This window comes from Homarus americanus, unplaced genomic scaffold, assembly GCF_018991925.1.
Source record: "Homarus americanus isolate GMGI-L3 unplaced genomic scaffold, GMGI_Hamer_2.0 scaffold32583, whole genome shotgun sequence".
Taxonomy (NCBI): domain Eukaryota; kingdom Metazoa; phylum Arthropoda; class Malacostraca; order Decapoda; family Nephropidae; genus Homarus; species Homarus americanus.
This window is the reverse complement of record NW_024713129.1, coordinates 20,312,356-20,335,973: the sequence shown is the minus strand read 5'-3', so window position 1 is coordinate 20,335,973 and position 23,618 is coordinate 20,312,356. Positions and strand designations below refer to the sequence as shown.

The window sequence follows — 23,618 nt, the reverse complement described above, 5'->3', positions numbered from 1 at the left end:
CCGTAATTTCAGTCATTTTGGAATGAATGACGTTTTACAAATGATAATGAGGTTAGGTTTTCTTCATGAATGAATAAGTAAAGTATAAATCAATATATAAATATATAAACACCACATTATAAATACGTCAAGGTTAGTATAGTTAACCCACTAAACGGCATCTTTCGTGTTCTATGAATACTTTCTTAGTTATGTTTATCAACGCTAGATGGCGGAGCAAAAGGCGGCGCTGAAAAAAAACACGTGCAAATGATAAAGTTGACCCTCCTTACTCTACTTTCCTTGATGGGAGACGCGCGTCCTCCTATTTATTTTCCCTGCACTGACAGCTCTTGGCAGGTCCGTGGAGAGACTGTAAACACTGAAGTAAGTTAAAGAGTGACTGCTGTAGTTAAAGGTAAAGAAGACGAATTCGGGTAAGGCATGAGAACACCACTACTACCAGGGGGTCCGACTAATTACCCAAATGTACCCAAATGTACCCATATGTACCCAAATGTAGCCGCAATGAAGTCAAATAATGGTCCTAGATGAATAAATTGGACTGCCAATCACTTCTCGACTAGTATTTGGTGTCAGAAAGTCACAAAAAATTGGTAAACTTAATTTAATCTGAGTTAATAGATCAAGTGCATGTACCTAACCTAACCTAACCTAACCCAACCCAACACAACTCAGATTAAATTAAGTTTACCAATTTTTTTTTCTTTATGACACCAAATAATAATGGAGAAATGATTCACAGCCCGATTTACGCTTGTACGACCATCATTTGACTTCATTGCGGCTACATTTGGGTAATTACTCACTCCCTCGGTACATGCACGCGATCTATTAACTCAGATTAAAGTAAGTTTTCCAATTTTTTTTGACTTTCTGACAACAAATAATAATCGAGAAGTGATTAGCAGTCCGATTTATTCATGTTGGACCATTATTTGACTCCATTGTGGCTACATTTGGGTAATTAGTCGGACCGCTGCCAGGAGTTGTTTGATTGCCTTAATTTTTCCACAAATGTTCTTATCATTATAATAAGTATTTTAAAAGAGGTGATATTTATTGGAACTTAATAGGGTAAAATTATCGTTTTGGTCATCCACCTATTTGAAAGTTGAAATTGTTTGGTATTGTTGTAAATAATTAGTAGTTGCCACCACCTAATTGACGGTAAAATTACAGTTTCGGCCAATATGCCGTAGTAGTTTAGAAATTATTTTTTCCTGTGATTTAATCGAATTTGACCTCTATTTCCGGGGAAAGTATGGAAAAACTTTAATAAAATTCATTTCTGACGTTATTATTCTTTGCCCCCTGGTTGAAATGAGGTTAGAAATACTCCAAGTATGGAAACCTAAAAGTTGGCGATGGTTAAAACAGTTAGCCTTGTATTGTTCCTCCCTAACCTGACATAACCTAACCACAACAGATGAAAGAACTCACTGACGTCATCCAGTCATGACCAATGAGGTATTGATATCTTCACGTTAATTTTTTTTTTACTGCCCCCGGTTAGGGGTCAGGTTAGGCCTACCGGGGTTCTGGGGGCGTAACCCCCGGCTAAGAGTTAGGTTAGTAAGTTTTGTTAGGTCAGATGACTCTATTTCGTTTTCTCCCCCACCCAGAAATCCGATTTTTCAGGCTCTCCCCCCATTATTGATGGGCGGGGGAGGCAAAAACTAAAAATTTCCGCCAAAAATGAAGGTCAGATTCGTTTACAACACACCAAAATACACTGGAAAAACATACTGGTCAACCCTTAGGGACTCATATCCTAAAATAAAAATTTACTCCCAAAACCTAACCTAACCTAACCCCTAGTGTGTAAGAAACTTAAGGGTAAAGGTGTAGAAGAGAGTGACCACCCGAAGTTGCTTGTGGATTTTCTTTATTTTTGCTATACAGTATATCGAGCCAAAAATATTAGTTGAAAACTATATGTAGACAGAGCTTGGATGGCTAAATTTTAGAATGACCAATAATTTTAATATTAAAATTGCAAAAATATTCAAGAACACAACCATCTTGATATTTACTCCACTGGAAACGAATGTAAACATAGAACAGATTACTGTATTGGCGGACTAGCCGATCAGCTGATGAGCTGATGCTCACAACAAAACGTGTTTGTCGTAAGGATTTCTTTAATCGAAGTTTTGTTCGTTAACCGAATTGAAGATCCTTATGGGAGCTAATTCATTAACCAAAATTTCTTAATCGAACCGTTCGTTAACCGGGGGACCACTCTATACAGTCTCTCCTCCACTTATGACGGGGTTCCGTCCCGACGACCAGGTCGTATGTCAAATTTGTCGTAAATCGAAAAGGCGAAAATAATACTGTACATTGAAATTCTAAAATGGGTGTCTCTTTTTCTTCTCAGCACCACAAGAACTCTCACTTTTACGCTTGCAAGCCATTTTAAAGGGAATTACAAACGAAAATTTTGTCAGTACACAGCGTGATCATTAACGTTGGTACTAGAAAATATGTAATTTGAAAAATATTTTATACGACCATGGCGGTCGTATGTCCGGGTTGTCGTAAGTCGAGTATGTCGTACAAGACACTGGACAAACTTGGAAGCTAACCAATCACAAGCATTTCTTCACATTTGGAGCAATCACATGTGTTCTTTCATATCGTTTCATCTAAGTTCCCAAGCAACAAATACAGAGTTTAAGTGCTCAAGCCGTCCATTCTGCCATTTCCATCACGTACTTCAAGATGATTTCAACATTGAGGGAATCCAATCCTTGGCCATATTTGGAATGTATTTTCAAATACCCGTAAGAAGACCGTGAGAACTCTGTCATGTTTGACAGCAGCTCATTTGAAGAAGATGACTATTTTTACCTTCAATCGTCCATAAACTTTTTAACTGAAGGAGCATGATACCTACTTGGCATTCCCAGGGGATGGAATGGAGTTACTGAGGTTTTTACGACATTATGTGAGTTATCTCTCAAGCTTAACACCCCACTACCTACATCTGCTTCTTGAGTGTCTGTTTAGTCAGCCTAAAAGATCCCGATTGGACAGCCATAATTTTGAGAATCAGTTATTTATTAATCTCAATAGAAAGATTTGCAAATACAGTAGGGTCGGGATATATCGCGACTTTATATAGCGATTTTTTATATCGTGGCTCCCAAAATTATCTACATTTTCTTTTATATAGCGATAATTTTTTTATTTCTCGAGGGAAATCATGCTGGAAATATTTCAAATGTACCATCATGGCAAACAAATGCGTTATTTGCTCACCAGAGGCTCCACCGTGGCTGCTCACTCAAGCATTCTCACTCGCCCGCTCAGTCTTTCCAAGTGAGTGACGAGAAAGCAGCCGACTCTGCTGCAGATTACAACTTCTAAGGCAAGTGTTAATGGGTTGCTAGTGACGTGAAAAGTGAAGTGAAGATAATGGAAAGCTTATTGGAAAAGATTTAATACTGTAACTAATATTTTGGGTGTATGTTTATGTAGGTGTGGGATTGTCAATTGAGGTTGGGAGTGTGGCGTCTACTGCTGAGTCCGGTGTTCCCAGGATGGTGCGTCAGCTGCCGAGTCTGGTGTTCCTCGATATTGATACTGACATTGAAATAGCCTGTTGTTCCCGAGTCTAGTGTTCATTGGCGCTTTAGTTAGTAAGAAAATGAACTCGTTAAGTCAAGTTTAGTCACTTCTTTGGGCCTCCAGAACCTAACCCTATTTTCCCCATTGATTACATGTATTTATATATCACAATTTAGTATATAGCGAACATCGTTGGGCCCTGTCTCGTGATATATCCCGACCCTATTGTATTGTAAACATGTGTAATGCTACGTGTCTTTTATTTTAATATTTAAGATGATTAATAATTTTGTTGTTACTTTTTACTTTTAGTACAGTACTTGAGTACTTTACAAATGAGATACTTTTTTACTTCTACTTGAGTACATTGAATTTTGGAATTTTTTCTTCTACCTGAGTAACATTTTGGCTCTGTAACAATAATTTTTTTTTGTAACAAAGTCCTGTACTTTTTACAACTCAGATTTTACTCCACATTTTTCCTCTTCAGGTAAACCTCGAGGTACGATATCCCGAGATGCAATACAGTATTTCACTTTAACGATGGTTATAAATTAACACCATCTTGCTCTGTATGATCAAAACAACTCTCTTCAACGATATCCATAGAACAGCTCTTGATGTCCATTAATTGGATCTTTTTTCTCAAGTGCAAACTATGGGTTGTTTATGCTCAAATTAATCGCTGTCTTGCAAGGATTCCAGTAATGAAAGTTATATTTTCTATGTCAAGTCAGTGACATTTCATTAGGAAACACTATTTAACCCTATGCATCACGCATATCTACCTTCTCTTGTCAGCCTACCCATGCGCTGCCACATAGCCAACCCGTGCACTACAGCCCTCCCCTTGGTTCTTTGTTGATCGTACATCCACCATTGTATTGCTCCACAATTATTGGCTGGCATTGTACATTGCATTTATCATGGTGTTTTTTTCCCTTATGCAGTCTCTCCTCGACTGACGACAACCCAGACTTACGACGGTCATTGTCGTTGTATTATATTAAAATATTTTACATTATTTTCTAGTCTAGACTTTTGATCATAATGTCTAACGATGCCTTACGACAACTTTGGCTGGCATCCTGCCGCGTGTGTACAGCATCCACGTCGTATCCCGCTCAGTTTGCATATTAAAAAGGCAAAAGTTTTATAATTATTACCTGTACAATGTAAGTCGATTGAGTCAATCGACTTACGACCTGGTTGTCAGAAAGGAACTCCGTCGTAAGTGGAGGAGAGGAGAAACTGTTAAGTGAGAGGACAGCGCGCTAATATTTAGATTGACCTGTGTAATGGTGAATGTGAAGTGATATTTTCTGTGTTTTTGTGGCTTGTTTAGAATATGTGAGCACTGTCAGCCGCTATCATTGTTTTCGTTATCATCGTACGCTCTCTTTTTGTGACAAGTGCTTTTGCTCTGTTTTTGTGACTGAAATGAGGACTGTAACTTTGAAAATGTCTGGGAAGGCCAAGGCATTCAAGACAACCATGTCTCTGAAGTGAAGCTTGACATTGTTAAGCAGCATGAGACTCCCCAGAGGCTGTGTGGGACTCAGAGTGACGTCTCCACTCCACTCCACTTACAAGAGTCCCCTTAGCCTCAAAGGGGACATGTGATGGTGACCAGATTTATCCAATGTATTAGCCCCAATTTAACAGTCAGTAATACTTATATAAATGTGGGTTACATACATCATTTTTACATAAAATGGGGTTATTTGTAAATAAAATCTAACTTATCTTGAGTTGATAAGAAACACAAGTAGCCAAAGCATTGTTAGAAGACCAACCTCACCAACCTAACCAAAGAAACCTACTTCACCTTACCTAACTTTCTAGCTTGGGACTCTTCCCCCAAGACCCCCTGGCATATTAAACAGAAAGTACTTCCTATGATATGGTGTAATTTGACTTTTTTGGTCTATGCATGAGAAGCCACTCAGACCAAACGGCTCATAAACAAACAAAGAACAATGAGAGAAGGACAACATCGAGTGTGGATTGGGCTGCCATACCTTTTTATCGCTGCAATAGATGAAGTAGTGCTACTAGTGCGAGCCTAGGGGCCTAATTACTTACCAAATAAAACATTTGACCAAGAAATGAATATCATAACCGTACTCAGCAAGGAAAATATAGTAAGAAAAGGGCCATCAAAACATGTTATGCTTTGATGGGTATGCCATCAATAATAAGGGACCATAGCTTTTGTATAGGGAGAAAGAAGTGTAAGAATATAATGTTATTATAAGCTAACATTTGCAGAGCAAACATTCGTGTAGCGAGGGATACCTGTAACTGGAAAATATAAATTTTCAGACAAAAGTGCTTTAATTTTATTAATTTTTTCTATCTCCTTATATAATAATCAACATAGAGTTACGTGCTTGTACTCTACCAATTCGTAACCATTTAGTTTTTCACGAAATGGCACAAAATTGCCGAGACAAAGGTAAGGTTAGGTAAAATTAGGTTTGTTTAGGTTTTGTTAGGTTTGGATTGGTTCGTTTTTAGTGTCTTTATACCATAGATTTTAGGTTGGGTTGGTAAGATTTTCATAAATTTGTCCAAGAAATTAATACATAATCCATTCAAAACACATTGAATAATGACCCAAGTTCCAGCCTATATTTTTGAGAACACATCAGTTATCCTATTCAATTTATACACTTTTTTTTGATACTCTGATATTAACCAGCAATTCTGAAGAGTGGAATGTTATCAGTACTAAATGCAGTAAATAAAGAAGAGCTCAGAAAGTAATGGACAGTCAAGTCAACATTGACAGAAGTAGGTGTACGACTTACCTGTCTTTATCTTTCTGAAATTGAAAGAAAGAAATGTTTTTGTTCCTTAATGAGTTTCTAGAGCAATTAATAGCAGGCCCTATTGCAGCTGCTAAAAAAAAATATACAAAACAAAAGAAAATTGTGATTTTGCTGAAATTTTCGTCTTCCCGCTTTTAGTCCTTACTTGGTAACTACTGGTATTTAGTTTACTACCCAGCCGCTTAGCAGTGCCACTTTGGGCGGTGAATACATTCGCCCACAGGAATGGGCCATCCTTCCGTAGTACTGTATTAAAATCCTTAGTACAGTACACTTTGTTGTTAACAATAACATCACAACAACAAAGGTGAGGACTGAAATTTGGAGGCTAATTCTCAAAATAGTTGCATAGCAAAATTCATCATTTCTTTACTGATCATGTGATCTTAATTTCAGATTTGTATCAACATTCCTGTTCTGTGATAAAATGGAGGATGAATTTGATCCATACAGCCTTCCACCTGAAGTGACCACTCCACCTTATGCCCTGATTGGAATGATGGGTAAGTAATTTATATTTAACCCAAAAATAAGTGTTGGGTTTCCAGTATCAAGGGTAGCATAAACTCTTACATCAATTGCTGGAGAAAATGTTTTCTCCTGCGGTGTTTAGCTTCCACTGCATCAAATTGTAAATCTGTCCATTATTGCACAGGATAATTAAATTTTGTTGTGAATAAATAGGTAGGTCATATATTTTCTGGTTTTTAGAACTTTATTCGAGACTTACACGGTCTTCCAATACCAAACACCTAACTAGCAAAGCTTTTCATAGTTCATAAAGTGTACAGAATATGATAGCAGGGAGCACCATAATGGACACAATGCACTTTTCTACTTTTTCAAATCTGTTTGATTCATCACAACAATGTGATGCTCTCAAGGACCAGAGGGGATAGTCAGGTCAGATTCTTGATTTTTTTTCTTGATACCCACTTTAACTATGTGGGAAGAACATGCTCCAGGTTTCCGTTCCTTTCTGTCAAGTGGTGGTCCAGTGGATCTGTCGTAAAGCATATTGTTTTTTCACTTTTTTGCTATTTGTCAATTATTTTACACATACAGTACATGAATCTGGCTCTCACCACACTGTAACTGTCATCCATCAAGTCATGGAAAGATTAAACTTTATTCCTAAAGACTGGAGATGTATTCTATTGGATAAAGACTATACCCCTGAAATGTACTGTACAGTAATACCTCACCTAGTGTTCAGGAGAAGAGAGCACTAAGTGATTTTAGTGCTAAGAGAGGTTATTATACCAGTACTGTAATTATAGTACAGTACTGTATATGGAGATGTGATACTCAAGTTGTTACACTTACCTATGGGTGACTTATGAATAACTTATTTTGGGTACAATATTGGTAAACACAGTACAATATTGTATACATTTATATCTTGTAATAATGGTATCAACCCCTGGAATGAGAGTCAGTGGGTAAATGATATAAATGAGCAGGAGAGAATATTGTATGTCTCCGCTCTGGGTGAGGTGGATCTATCTCTTAATCACTGAAAGTAGTAGAAAGAGCAGCCTGTAAAGTTGAGGGAGGTGGTGGTGAAGAGTCAGATGGTGACGATGAGTCGGATGGTGATAGAGGTGGAGGAGATGATGCACTGATTTCTGTGATGTCTGCACTGCCAGGTACAAGTAATCAGCTTACTGTACATCTACAGTCTTAAATTTTTCATTATCAACTGTTTGTTTTTCTTTTACCTATACAAATTAAATGATGCTCTACAACAACAGTAGGGTCGGGATATATCGCGAGACAGGGTCCAAGGATGTTGCCTCTGAAGATGTCTTGAATAAAGACGAAAGCTAAGGTGCTCCATTGTTTCCCTTTTCCCTGTGTGATTTTATCTAGATTTACCTTTTCCACATTTTCATTGTGGATCTACATGAAATTAAGTTGTAAGTAAAGCAATAAATTTGTTTTTTAAAATGTTCGGTTTCTTTTTGGACAGACCTCGTATATAGTGATTTAAGGGCGATATAGGAGTGTTTCTGACTTTATACGAGGTCCCAGGCATGTAACCCTCGCGTAAGTTGCGAGTCTACTGTATATTGGAAAATTTCGATGATTTGGGTAGAACTGTAGTGATAAATTTGAAATATTTCCTGCACAGTTTCCCTCGCAAAATAAAAAGAAATATCGCTTTTTAAAAAAAAATGTCAATAATTTTGGTGGTCGCGATGTAAAAAAAATCGTTATATAAAGTCGCTATATAACCCGACCCTACTGTACAATGAAAATGTTTGGTAAGATTCACCCAGCCCATTGTACACTGGATACTGTCCAGAGTAATTTGTTTTGTATTACTGTAACTCTTATATGATCTAAATGTGGCAACACTGACTGGCACCACGGCAGGTCAGGTATTTTAATTGCTTTACTTCAGTAGATATCTGTTTTTGTGTTACCCAACCCCTAGGCTTTCTGGTTAGAGAGAAGATATCTTCACTGAATTATGATTCTCATACAGTATAACTACTGGGTATAAACACTGTTAACAGTACTGTAAACAGTACAGTAGTCCCTCGGTTAACGAGCACAATCCGTTCCAGCAGGTTGCTCGTTAACCGGAACCATTGTTTCAATGGGTTTTTGGGTAATTGGTTCCAGCTCACCGAAAATTGCCTAAATTCAACAAAAAAGGTAGAAAAGTACACTTACTTTGAGGTGTGTATGTAGAAGGCTCCTGGATGATGATGATGATGATGATGATGATGATGGGATTTATAATAGGGGTGGAGGAGAAGGGAGAAGAGAAGGCATTGGGGTGGAAGAGAAGTCACCCCATGGCACCATTTCACCCATAAAATTTTAGTTCTCTTGGTGTAATTCAAGATTATTTTCTTTAAATCAACACTGCACTGCATTATATATTGTCAATATGTAAAATAAATTTCAAAATGACCAATAATTTGCTTGGAAACACAGAAAAAGAGCATTTAGTTGAAGAGAGTCTCAAGCAAGATGTTACCTCCACTGAAAACAGAGAGAGACTAACGCCTGTCTGGTGTGTTAACAGGCTGGATGGCATGCCAGAAACTAGTTTCTTTACCTTCAATTATGTTCAATAATTGTTAAAATGACTAAAAAAGTTAATATTAAACTTTTAAAATTATTGAATAGTATAAACTTCTTGATATTTACTAAAATAGGAAGGAATTTAGCCCTAAAACCGATTACTGTATTGGCGGACTAATACTACAGCTGGTGGACCGCCAAATGCAAGCGAAAACTTGTTGAAGTCGGCTCGTAAAAAACTCGTTAATCGAGGGATTGCTCGTTAACCGAAGTTAAGAATCTTATGGGAGGTAACTCGGTAACCGAAATCTCGTTAACCGAGGCGCTCGTTAACCAAGGGATCACTGTATATGTATTATATTATGATATAGTGATAGTTCACAGTGGAACAGCTGTACATTGCAGTGATATCATCATTAGCCGGAACAATTGGTGCAGAGCACTTCTGGGAATGAGAGATTTCCGGATAACAAGACGAGACAATCGAAGCTGGAAAAAATCCCTCATCCCTGGAATTTTCCTGGTAATGGAAAAATGTTCTCGAAAGTTCCAGAAATTGCCCAATACAGCATCTCTTGAACCTGGAAAAATATCCCCCATTATTCTGGGAATTTTCCAGGTACTGGAAAATTATTCTCGGAATTTTTGCAAAATGCACCTGATTTTCATCTCTCAATCCCAGAAAAGACCCCCCCCCTCCCCCCCATCCTCTGAATCTTCCAGGTATTGGGCAAATTTTCTTGAAATTTTTCAGAAAATGTGCCCATAGGAAAATCATTCCCAAAGCCTGAATTTTCTGGAAAATTGTGGCTTTGGGAACGATTTTCTGAGAAAATTTCAATTCCGGCTATCGGAGAGTTCTGGGTTTGAGAGATTCCGGCTAATGGAAATTATTTGAGTACCGGGGTAGTGCATAAGAGTGATATGTACATGAGCAAATATTTAAATTTTGCACTAAGCAATCACTAACAACTTAAGGAAATGATATTCACTAAACTAAAATCACACCCTTGACATCAGAATGTAGAGGACCATAGAGTCATCAGACCACTCCCCACACCCACAACCCCCAGCACCTGACATGAAATTCGCAACTTAGTCCCATTGGCACGTTTGCTGATTTAGCTAGTCTGTTAATTCTCATTCATAAAAATATTTGATTTATAGTTCACTTTCCTCTGTTACTTTGTGTACCACTGTGTTGGTCGGTGTTGTAAAGTTACTAAAATTTACTTGAGTACTGGATTCAAGTGACATTTCTGGGCATTTAATTTTTAAAAAGTAATTAAATTTTTTTATGCCTTTGCCTTTGCTTAAGCATAGTTTTTTAATACTTTTACTCCAATATAATTGAAAACAAAAAATCGTTACTCTTTACAGGCCTCAAACAAAGAGTTTTAATGCCTGTGGCAAACTAATAACATTTTTTAATTAATTAATTAATTATTAACTATAGGAAAAAGAGTTGTGTGGGATGGAAGGTATGGTGTGGGTGGAGCCGTGAAGGATACTGTGTGGGGAGACACCACGTGGTCACATACCTAGAGGTCTCGTTAGGTGAGGTCACTTCACGTCAGGTCAGGTGGAAGTGGCCCTGACAGCAGACTTTTCCTTTAATCTTCTTGTGTCCATTAGCACCCACCCATCCTCTCTTCTCCCCCACCTTTCTTTCAGTGGCTTGGTCTTCCTGTTCGACATTAATTACTCTTTTCATATACCTGCACCTTAAATGAATTTCAAAGAGGTTGTGATTCGAAGAGGTTGTTATTCGTAGATATAAAGCCTGTATCTATACATATGTGTGTGAGACTGAGTGTATTTAAAATTTTGCTAAAATAACTAAGTACCACTGCCCCCCACACCCATCAGATGTTATGAGGTGTGAAAAGTGCAGCCAATCATCAATTAGAATCGAAAAGTGACGTCACCACAGCCACACCCCAATTAGAGGGACAGTTCACGATGAGTCTTAGTCAGACTCGGTCACTATGGAGGCAACATTCATCCACAAACTCCTCAACTGAAAGACTTTGATAGCTACTTGGCAAACCCAGGGGATGGAATGGAGCTACTGAGGTCTTGGCGTCTCTTGAAGACGCTGTGACGTTCTGCGAGTGAGGGCAGCGAGTCGAGCCGAGAGAGCGTAGAGCGGCCAGATAAGAGCAGGTGATGCGCCGTAGAATGTAGTCCGTGACCACGCAAATTGACGTAGTATCGGATCACAGGGATGTTAAAAAAATTTTTGGTCTAAAGTTTAGTGACGTAGTACCGAAACAACGTTAAGCGGGACGACGTTAAGTGAGGACTTGCTGTATCTTTGTATATGGCACTAATGGCCTTGTGCTGTGTGAGATAAAGTGGATGATATAGTTGTGTACATTATACCTCTGGCAATGTTCACAAAATTCACTTTGTTCTTGGGAACTTCGTTGTCACAGATTTAACGATCAGTAAAGGAGAGCAGCTAAATTTAAAAATGAAAATAATAAGTACCACATCATAAAATACATTAGCTCTTATTTTATGTACAAAAAGTAGCTCCTTCCTTCCTTAATCCATTCTATGGGTAATGCCGAAAGTGGACGAGTTTAGCCAACCAGCTGACTTGAAAAACACGTGGCTGCTACATTATGTATGCCGTGATGTCACATTGGGGAGAGTATGATGCAGCCACATATAAGATTATGTTCACCTCCCACACACAATACTGTTTATTCTCATACTCTTCATTTTTCTTTTTCTTAGTTTTATATATACAGGTATTTCCTTTATTTGTAAAACACATTAGAGTACTGAAATGATTTTTCCACAACTTTTACAGTTTCATTACATGAATCAGTGACAACACATGTAACCATCTCAGGCCACAGCTGCCGGGCAATATGTGTTATGCAGTAAAGATTGTGTGGGTGTGGTTGGGACCCATTTTCACACTCAGTGGAGTTGAAGTGGATCAAACTTATGATATGCTTTCTGTATACTGTATACTGTATTCAGTTGCAAATTTCTGCATTTTCTTGGAAACACAGCATTTAATGTCAACCATGGTTAGCATTTTAAGTTTATCCTTCATGGTTTTGTGCTTTTTTACTCTTTGGGGGCTGGTCCAAACATACTTACTTGGTTGTTCTCACAATGTGTGTTTTTTATATGTAACGAGAGAACAGGCATATCTGCATTGAGTAATAGCCACACGTAGATTGAGTACAGTGCGGCTGTGTTGTTGTGATGCAGGCGGGACCATGCAGTTCACGCTGTGTCGCTCCACAACAATAACATTGACCCTCAAGATACCCAAGATATTTTTTAAAATTTTTTAACAACTTTTTCCAAGATTCGTGTTGTTATTCGGACATGTCGTTACTCAGGTGGTCTTGTACTCAGGGTTTTTACTGTAATCCCATTTAAATCACCTAAACTGTAATTTGCAATTTGGTAACTCATAATGTCTTCTGGTACTGATCTTATACATTATCATGACTCCACTGTATCAATGAATTTCTTTCTGTTTTCTCCCTCTTCTTTCAGTATGACTTTTAGCAGCTGTTACTTTTCCTTTAGGTGCTCAACTCTGAACAATAGAGTTGATATCTTTACACAGTTTCTGTGTTATTACTCAGGATTGGACGTAGCTGAGAAGGCAACACACAAGTCTGTCTGGGAAGCATTTGCACTAAACCGGAGAACAGACCGCACCCCACTGCACTTTCGACTCCTTTCTCCTGACTTCCAGATGCCTCCCATGAAACAAAAGGTAAGGAGAATTTGTAAAAGTTGTGAATATACATTACAGTACTGGTACTTGTAAGGGAAAGTGATAAGTATTCTGAATTTTGCATCACATACCAAGGAAATTGTCAGTATCTGTACAGTATTGTCATCTTTTCTATATGCAGTATAGTTTATATGGTAATTCAAGTGACTTTGACTTGTATTAGGCAATTCTAGGACTACTATGCATGCAGTACAATACTCAACTAAATGGAAATAAGAATATTGTATTCCATGTGTATACAGTAAAACCCCAGAAATCAGAAATACAGTACTGTATAGGATACATTCCTGAGCCATCTTTTGGATGAATTTTGCCGGAGAAATATTAGATTACAGTAGTACCAAAAAGGATATGTTTCCTCTTTTTATTAATTACATGCATTACTGAAGATTTTTACACATCTTTAAATTATGAGAAACCCATTTAACCACACACAACTAGGATATAACTGGAGATACTGTACATGCTTACATAGAAAAATTTGGCCCCAATTCTTGATAAAATTATACAGTACTGAAATATGAACCAAACATTTCCATCAAGTATTGTAGTCACCTTTTCTACATACAGAAGAATCACAATTATCCGGTATCTGGGCAACCAGTAGATTCAACTAACCAGCACCAAAATGAAATAATAAAAATAAAGATTCCCCGAAAATCAGCTAGTATCGTAAGTTTGAATACTACGCGCAATGGGAATAAGCTGCCATATTCAATGCTTTGATAAACAATATAATCGATACATAACATAACATATAAAATACAATAGCACATATTTTATGTAAAAAAAAATAGCTCCTTCCACACTCAAACCATCTTCTCTGCAAGGCACACCCTTCAGCCAAGCAGTCCACCAGCTGACTCACAGACGTGTGGTTCCCGCTCTGTGCTTTGTGTATGCCATGACATCACATTGGGAAGGAGTGCGGCCACACAAATATAGTCCATGGCCTCCACACACTTCCACACTTATTCTCTTCATTTTTCTTTTGTAGTTTTATACTTAAGAATGCCCGCCAATACGAACGGGGTTAAAATTGAAATTTACAGTACCGGGTATTTTATTTACCTGATTTATTTTTTACCTTCCTTTACTGTATTTTGTCAGTCTATTTCTTCTTTTGTCTTAAATTAAGTGATTTTAGATGTATACAAGGATTTAGGCTATGATATAGTGCGTTTCTAAACATACTGTAGTTTTGTAAGTACGGTATGCATATAGCATGTGTTCCGACTTACAAATCTAACTTACGTGCAAATCCGACTTATGAACTTCCTCAGGAACTGAAGCCGTTTGTAACCCCAGGACCCCCTGTATTATGTTTTCTTTATTTCTAAGCCACATAAGAGTATTGTAGTAATGAGTTTCCCACAACTTTTATAGTTTCATTATAATATGTAACAATAAAGGCAACGGCTGGGCTGGTGAGTCAGCGTAGTTCACTTCCCATACAGTACATACACACCCAGGCTATTCATTTTTCTTATTTTATACTTTTATGTTATATTTTCTTTATTTCTATGTCACATTGTGTATACAAGGTGGAATAAGTTTTAAAGAAGTTTGTTTTTTTTAGATGAATTGCAAGGTCAGCCTGTAGCACTGTGCATTGTAGGATTTATTGGGAGCTTCTAAAAGTGATTTTCAACTCACTGGAAAACTGTTTATCCGGCACCTGTCAATCCCCGAAGTTGGCAGATATCTGGGATTCCACTGTATATTTCTTGCCTTACTTTATACGTACTTCATATTAACTTATTACTTCCCAAATTTAATTTATACTGGGTTATGCTTTGCATGTACTGTACTGTATACAGTACAGGTGTACTTACAACTGTGCATCACTGCCCTACCTCAGTTCTTCCTACTTAACACGCATACACTTACATCAGTAATATAGTAAACTCGGTACAAAAACTATGTTTACAATTCTTGTGAGAAACAAAATGACACCACAAACAAAGTTTTTTGATAAAGGCCATGAGGCATACCTCACATTGGTAGCCCTGTGTGTGGATTGTTCGGTTCAAAACTCATCAGACCCCTCCTGAAAGATTTTTTTTTTTTTTTTTTAAACCAAGTGTACATCCATCTGTCCATGACAAATTTGTTTTCTGATTGATATATTTTCATAGATTCAGTAAAGTGATTTAAGTTTTAATATGAAATTGTATTCAGACAGGTTTTTGCATGGGGTGGTTTGATGTATTACAGGCAAAAATAATTTATGTTGTAGACATTCTCAATCAGAGGGATGCACCATTTTCAGTGGCTCTTGTAAGACTAAAAAAGCTAATTCACAAAATATTAAATGTTTAATTTTTCAGAGACAGTCATATGAGTGGTATATCCCCAAGGGTATTCTCAAGTCAAACTGGATCTCCAAGTACCTGTACCATGTGCCAGCACTTGTTGTCTTATTCTATGACTTGGACTGGAATGACAATAGCTGGACTGAGAAGAAGAATGACCTTGCCAGTAAAGTTCAGTCACTCAAGTGAGTTTTGTATTACCAAAATTTGTTTTAATTATAACGTTAAAAGCTGAAAGAACTGAAATGTTATATGCAGTACTGAGACCACTAAAAAGCTTTAAATAATATTATAGTACATAGACAATGTAATTTTTCACTTTTGCAAACCAAATTTGCACCCAGTGTTATTGTTTCAATTAAATATTAGTCCTATTTATTACTGAATAATAGTAGTAAAGTTACCTGTTATATGTGACTCTATATTCCTCTTTCATGGCAGGTTGTGACATTTTGACTTTTTACGACTGCTTTGTAAAACCATATAAATTTGTCCCCCCCCCTTTTTTTTGGCTACTTAGCCTCATTGTATTTTTTTTTTAATCTTGTAGTCCTTTTTATTTTCTATGGTGCATGGTGGCCAGAACCATCAGTAGACATAGACTATTTCTTCATATTCTTTCATCCATTCTCTCTTAATGGCTGTATCGTTCTCATAAACCACTTGATGTTGTCCTATTGTTTGTATATCTCTCTCTCTCTCTCTCTCTCTCTTTCCAGTACGCTATACTGTATAAGTGAAGTTGGTGGTTCCTGGAGCCTAAATATACACATATACACATACACCTCTATTTTACCAATACATCATTGAATTGCAACTAAGTATTGGATTTTAAGATCATTTGACCCCTTTAACCTCATAGAGGGCAGCTGAAAGAAACCCCTTCCCTCTAAAGGGTTAAGGGCACATTAAAAAGTGGAGGTGTAATGTAGTTGAACTATATATAGTAGAAGGGTCATGTTAGATAGTACTTGAGGACTGATTTTGGGTCATAAATGATGGGAGTAACACAAATGAACCTAATAACTTAACTTTAGTTCAAAGTGAATTACTATGGGACACTGTAAATCAATATGAATGCTAAGATTCACTCTGTATACTGAACTGTACATGGAATTTGAAACTACTGTATGATCATATATGTGTGAAAACTTGTATATTTTCATCTTAGTCCATTTTCTCTCATTTTCCACACTGTCTTGCATTACTCTTACGTACTAATATTTTCCTCCTTGAGGTTTCTGCTTTTGTTGATCCACCCCACACAAAATGAAGAGTTAATTGTAAAAACTAGATATTAGATTTTTGGATATCTCTACTTTCCTGCCACTTCTGCACTTTTCCTATAGTGTACAGTCATTTCTGCTATAACGCGATAGTTGTGTTCTTGTAAAACATCGTGTTATAGAAATTCGCGTAATAGAAATAACAGGGCTTATGGAGAAAATAGGGTTAGGTGCAGATTACTACTTGATGGGGGAGAAGGGTGATTTTGAGGTAGATAACATCAAGCTTCTCTTCAAGGGTTATAGCCATTCTTTTACGATCATCACCGGGAATGCGATCACCAGAACACTTCTTGGAGATATTCTTCTTTACCATATTCACAGTTAATACCGCAAAATTGGAGAAATAGTAAGCAAAAATCGCGTTACAGCAAACAAGCATTCGCTTTATACAAATATCGTTCCTCTATTCATAAATCGCGTTAGAGCCAATTCGCATTGTCAAAACATGCGTTATAGTAGAACTCACTGTACTACTACTCTCCTTACAGTTTCTCCCCGTCTTTGAGGTCTGTACCCCTTGATCTGCCCCACACAGTTAAGAGAAGAGTAAAAGTAATAGATGAATTGGTAGATAGTTTAATTACTGTAATTGTATTTGGTGGTCTGTGCCTTAGAGAGGACCTGATTATATGATAAATAAAGTTTTCATATTAAATGATAACTATTCTGTTATTTATTTATTTATTTTTTATTTATTTTTGGTAAACACAGGACTGTGTTGGGAAGTCGAAACAGTCGTGTAGCGCTGGTTCTTATTCAGAGTGGGATTAGTGTACCAGGTGAGGACACGGGAGCAGCAGAGAAGGCAGCAACCCTCTGCACTGCCTGTGATCTACCTGCTAAGCATCTTTTTGTGTTACCTCACTCAGATGCTCATCTTTTAGGATATACTGTAAGGTACGTTACGTTTCTCTCTCTCTCTTTTTTACCTGGTATAAGATGTATGTAAATGATCCTGTTAAGGTTATTAATCCCACTAGGTCCATGATGACCATGCCATCATGTCATCAAAACCACTCACTTATGACCACTTTCCTGTTCTGGCCACACTGGCTAATAGCATTTCCAATTTCATAGTCATTATTGTATTTAGTTCTTGTTGACTATAAAAAAACAGCAACTTAAAGTTATTCGAGATAAGAAAAAAATTCAACTTGATTTGTAATTTCCTCAATGAGGGCGATAATGCTTCAAGTTTCTCTTTAAGTGTTTCATTAACCCTTTCACATTATTGACAGTTGGGCACATATCACCCTCACACTGGCCAATGACACAAATTACATCATGCAAATCATGTGAAACCCAAGCGTAAGGGTGGTTCAGAGGGTCAGGTGCATATAAGCGCATTCGCGTACTATGGATACGCATATTCTGCAACCCTACCATATTTGCAAAATATACCTAGTGGCAGTATGTCTAGTGAGGACTGCCTGTACAGTATAGGGTATTTAATTTTTTTTTAAATTTACTTTAATTGTTATTGTTTGTTTGTTTTTTGTTAGCTGACTCATCAGCTACTTATGTTAAAAAGACATACTACTGCTAGTTTTTTACCACTGTAAACTTTAAATAAACAAATGTCCACTTGTAATTTTTTTTAATTTGGAAACTGTTTGGTCCCAAGGGTAATCAACTGTATAGCCTGGTCACACAAGTGTAGGGTTTCTGGGAATCTAAGCAGTTAGTCCCAAAGCTTAAAGACATACAGTACAATGCCTTAGTACATGAGTTGCCCAATCCATATTCTTTATAAAATAGGGTTTAAGGATCAATCCTTACTTTTCTGCTTTCCTGTCCTCTTTTTACATTCAGGGTTGAAAATTTTCAACAGATCAGTGGAATCCTGTTTATCCAACAACTTGTAAGATCGCTCTTGTGTACTCCTTCACTACAGGGATGCTACTAAAGATGTTTTATTTGGCTAATGCCACATGGTTTTATTCAGCACAGAGGGCCCCACACACAAGGGGTTAAGATACCAGCAGGGACTCTTTCCCTTGATATCAAGTGGTGAATATATACAATTCCTTTATCCCTGACTCCAGAATTATTTCTTGTACACACAGTAAAAAAAAAGTACCGTACGGATTATGTGCAAAAAATATGACACCACGGACGAGGGTTAGTGGAATATGCCTTGTAAGATAGTTAATGTAATGGTGTTGATAATATTATGCTGGTCCTGTGGGACTTAACTAATAAGGCCCTACCACAGGTAGGTGGAAACCTTTGCCATACAGGCATGCATACCAACCCTCCCGGCACTTTTTTTTTTTACTGTGTGTACATTTGTTGTGCATTTTATCCCCTTTTCTTTATCCAGCCATCCACAGTTCCACAGTGTAAGATAAAAAATTAATCTTTAATAATAATTTATTTTCCAGGCTGGAGAATGCCCTTAGTGAGATAGCTTGGACCTTTTATCTTGGTGAAGCAAAGGGTGTTCGAGCTCATCGCGATTTTCTTAATAAAACTAACCATACTCTCCTGTTTGTACGACACCAGTTTAAACTTGGCTTCCTTAATGAGCTTCGGAATGATTCACAAACAGCCATCAAGTAAGAAGAGAAATATTTTGTTTATTTGCAGCATTCAAGTTTATACTCCAATGTTATTTATAACACTGTATTGCTTTGCAGGCAGAGGGGCATCAGGGAATAAAGACTAAACTAGTCTAATATAAGTATGATGATGTGTTATGTTGGTATGGGTAAAGATGCTGTGTTACAATAGAAAATATATTGTTTGCCTTACAGCACTGAACATTTCAATACAGTACAATATACACAGTGTTAAGAAATGGTATAATTGAAAATGTTATAGGATGAGTTAAATGACTCTTTAAGTAAAGCATTTCAAAAATTAATAAAAAAAGTTGAGGATTGAAATGAGAAATTCCATCTTATACCCAAGGGGACAAGATGACTGATCTCATGATACATCCACCAAAACAGAGGAAGGCTATACAGTACTTTCCATTATCAAGGGACTCTATTTGTTCAAGTGACAGGCAGCACTGTCCAGCAGATGACTGTAGGGTGGGGAAAAAAAAACTCCATACCCACCACCACTCCTTCCCTAGGTATTTTTCTTGTGGTTGCCTAGCCATAAATATTGCCTTGTTAGTCATCATGCCAGGCATGAACCAAAACTGCATTTTCATAATGTCCATTCCCTTCTTTATTAGTTTCTCAGTCACTCTTTCCTCTACAGTGGTCCCTCGGTTAACGAAATTTCGGTTCACGAATTACCTTCCATAAGAATCTTCAATTCGGTTAACGAAAAAAAATTTGATTAACGAAATCCTTACGAAAATCACGTTTTGTTTTGAACATCAGCTGATAAGCTGAGGAGGTACTCAACCAATTCAGTAATCTCTTCTATGTTTACATTCGTTTCCGTTGGAGTAAATATCAAGAAAATTGTGCTCTTTAATATTTGTGCATTTTTTTATACAGTATTAAAATTATTGGTCATTCAAAAATTTAGCCATCCAAGCTCTGTCTACATAAAGTTTTTCAACTATTATTTTTGGCTCGATATATGTAACTTTATTCATTTATTGAAACTCATTTACATGCACGCACTGTCCTAAGGGCAAAGCTGAACTGTACATGTAATCAGAATAATGTACAAAATGATTACTAAAATTTTTGTCTAGTGCAAACTATGGCATGTTTACATTCAAATTAATCACTATCTTATAAGAATTCCAGCAATGCAAATTAAATTCACCCCAGTCACTTCTGTTAAATTTTATAAGCAAAAAACAAAAACTCAATCTAAAGGACATAAATTAACAATTAAATACTTCACACCACAGGCGCCAACTGTCAAACATGTCACTGTCACCCCTCCCTCCCTCCCCCCACCTTCCAAAGAAAGGTTTGGGAAAGTTTTAATCATGTATATAATATCTCAGACTAAAGTTGGGAGAATATAATTTGCATTGCTGGAATCCTTGCAAGACAGTGAATAATTTGAATATGAACGTCATATATTTTGCACAAAAGATAAAATTTTTGCTCTCGAATAAAATTCTTAAATTAGATCTAAAATTTGTATGTCTAATGCAAATTATAGCTTGTTTATATTCAAATTAATCACTATCTTATAAGAATTCCAGCAATGTAAATTATATTCTGGCCGGTTATTTATATACAATTTTATGAGCAACAACATAAATAAATAAATTAAATACTTCACCAGACCTTCCCCCAAACTGTCAAACTACAACTCATCTACCACACTCCCTCCCTCCCTCCCTCCCTCCCTCCCTCCCTTCCCGAGAAACGTTTGGGGGTTTTCACTAGGCTTACAGTTTTAATCATATATAATATCTCAGACTAAAGTTAGGAGAATATAATTTGCATTGCTAGAATCCTTGCAAGACAGAGAATCATTTGAATATAGACGTCATATATTTTGCACAAGAGATAAAATTAATCACCTGTATCACATTACAGTAGTGATTTAAGAGTTCCAGTGTATATGTACGATATATATAGTGATTTAAGGGCGATTTAGGGGAATTTTAGGAGTGTTTGTGACTTTATGCATTTTTGGCTTTACTTTGTATATATTTTTCTGTGAGCTGGAACAAATTACCCAATATCCCATTGAAACAATGGTTTCGGTTCACGAAATTTTCGGTTAACGAACGACCTTCTGGAACGAATTGTGTTCGTTAACCGAGGGACCACTGTAATTATTTGGTAAAATGACCCTTGAATGATTTTACTGACATTTTTCAATGCTAATTACTCATCAACTATGGGTTTCCAAGGTGTGATTTAGGGTTTGTGTTATTCTGAAAGTACTTAATTAGTTAAACCTCATAAATTTCAATTCTGAGAAAAAAGTATATTTTGGTAAAAAATTTTGTAAGGTGTAAGACGGGTGTGAAACTCATGGCCCGCGGGCCAAATGTGGCCCTTGGGATGGTCAGGTGTGGCCCGCGGGATGACGGTAAAATTTATCATCCCGTGAAATTATTAAAGAAATAGATATACAGTCATCCCTTCGTTATAGCGCACTTTGGTTATCGCGATTTTCGTTATCACGCCTCCATCAAAATCTGCACACCTGCCGTTATAGCGCATTTTTCAGGCCAAGAATTTGGTTATCACTCATTTGCCTCCAGGTGTAATGTTACCCCCCTTGCTTCACCTACATCTATTGAGGATATATATATATATATATATATATATATATATATATATATATATATATATATATATATATATATATATATATATATATATATATATATATATATATATATATATATATATATACACACAGTATATACACAGTATATATACAGTATATATTTTTTTATTATATTATATTATATTATATAATTATATTATATTATATTATATTATATTAATTTTATTTATTATATTATATTGTATTATATTATATTATATTATATTATATTATATTATATTATATGTTGACAACCCCCTTATCCGAAATTCCGAAAACTGAAAGTTTTTTAGTGGAGCAAAACATACAGTATATATTTTTATTTTTATTTATTTATTTTCTTACAGGGAATAGTCCACCCGGGCACAGGTCACTGACCCACATCCGGGCCTGGGGGACGAAAATGTAATAATAATAAAAATAATAATAATAATAATAATACAGGTAGTAATGGAGGTGCTCCTCTACTTAAGAACATTCAACTTACAAACTTTCAGAGATACAAACATCATCACTGAGGGGGATACCTGCCAGAGCAGATGTTTAATGTGGATGAGACTGGATTATTGTGAAGAAAATTCCAGATAGAAGAGTGAGCCAGGTTTTAAGGCTGTATTAAAGGGCATAGCTGTACTAAATTACCATAATCTTTTCATTTGTTACAATATGTTTGGTATCTACAAGAGTAAAGTTGGACTTACAAACAAGCCTCAGGAACGTAACTCATTTGTAAGTAGAGGAGCACCTTTTAATTCATAGTAAATAAAATTTATAAAAAAAAATACTGTACACAAAAATAAAATAATACAAGAATGAAAAAAAGATCTAAAGTGAGAAACACGACCTAGACCTATGAATAATAATAATTATTATTATTATTATTATTATTATTATTATTATTATTATTATTATTATTATTATTATTATTATTATTATTATCATTATCATTATCATTATTATTATTATTATTATTATTATTATTATTATTATTATTATTATTATTATTACATCCCCCCCCAGGCCCCAATGTGGGTGAGTGACCTGTGCCCGGTTGGGCTGATCTCTGTAAAAAAAAAAACCCTAACCATTCTGAAAAACAAAAAATTCCAAAATTTGAAACACATCTGGCCTCAAGGATTTCGGGCAAGGGATTGTCAACCTGATAAATTATATTATATTATATTATATAATATTATATTATATTATATTATGTTATATTATATTATATTATATTATATATAAACAGGTCCACCACCGATTTTCTGGCACCCCTGGCTCCAAAGCCTTGCCGGACCAACAGAGGATTCCAGCAATGCAATCTATATTCTGCTAAGTCTTGTCAACTACATTTTATAAGCTAAAAAAACTTAAGCCTAAAAATACCTTCACCCCGGCTGGGAGGGAGGGAAGGAAGGAAGTTAAGTGCCCTCTCATAATTTTGTCCGGACTAAAGAAGGTGCCGAACCATCAGCTCCCGGAAAATTGGTGGTGTACCTGTAGTACCGTAGTTTGAATTAGTGAGGTTTTGCTGCACTGAAATTGCAGATCTAATGTACTTTGTGGAAGCCTTTTTTTGTCA

General features: G+C 36.4%; 1 protein-coding gene across 3 annotated transcripts in view; it reads left to right on the top strand.

Moving 5' to 3' along the window:
* Positions 1 to 287: 287 nt before the first annotated feature.
* LOC121869078 (trafficking protein particle complex subunit 11-like) overlaps positions 288 to 23,618 on the top strand; it is a 75,364-nt gene continuing 52,033 nt past the window's right edge. Inside the window, exons 1-6 of one of the 3 annotated variants that reach the window (XM_042370219.1) lie at positions 288 to 366; positions 6,807 to 6,913; positions 13,070 to 13,203; positions 15,555 to 15,724; positions 17,540 to 17,725; positions 19,213 to 19,386. In XM_042370219.1, the coding sequence (XP_042226153.1) occupies positions 6,838 to 6,913; positions 13,070 to 13,203; positions 15,555 to 15,724; positions 17,540 to 17,725; positions 19,213 to 19,386 (740 nt within the window). In that variant the 5' untranslated portion in view covers positions 288 to 366; positions 6,807 to 6,837. Of the gene's footprint in view, positions 417 to 6,806; positions 6,914 to 13,069; positions 13,204 to 15,554; positions 15,725 to 17,539; positions 17,726 to 19,212; positions 19,387 to 23,618 lie in introns of all 3 variants that reach the window. The other 2 variants (XM_042370229.1, XM_042370237.1) reach the window with 2 other exon arrangements.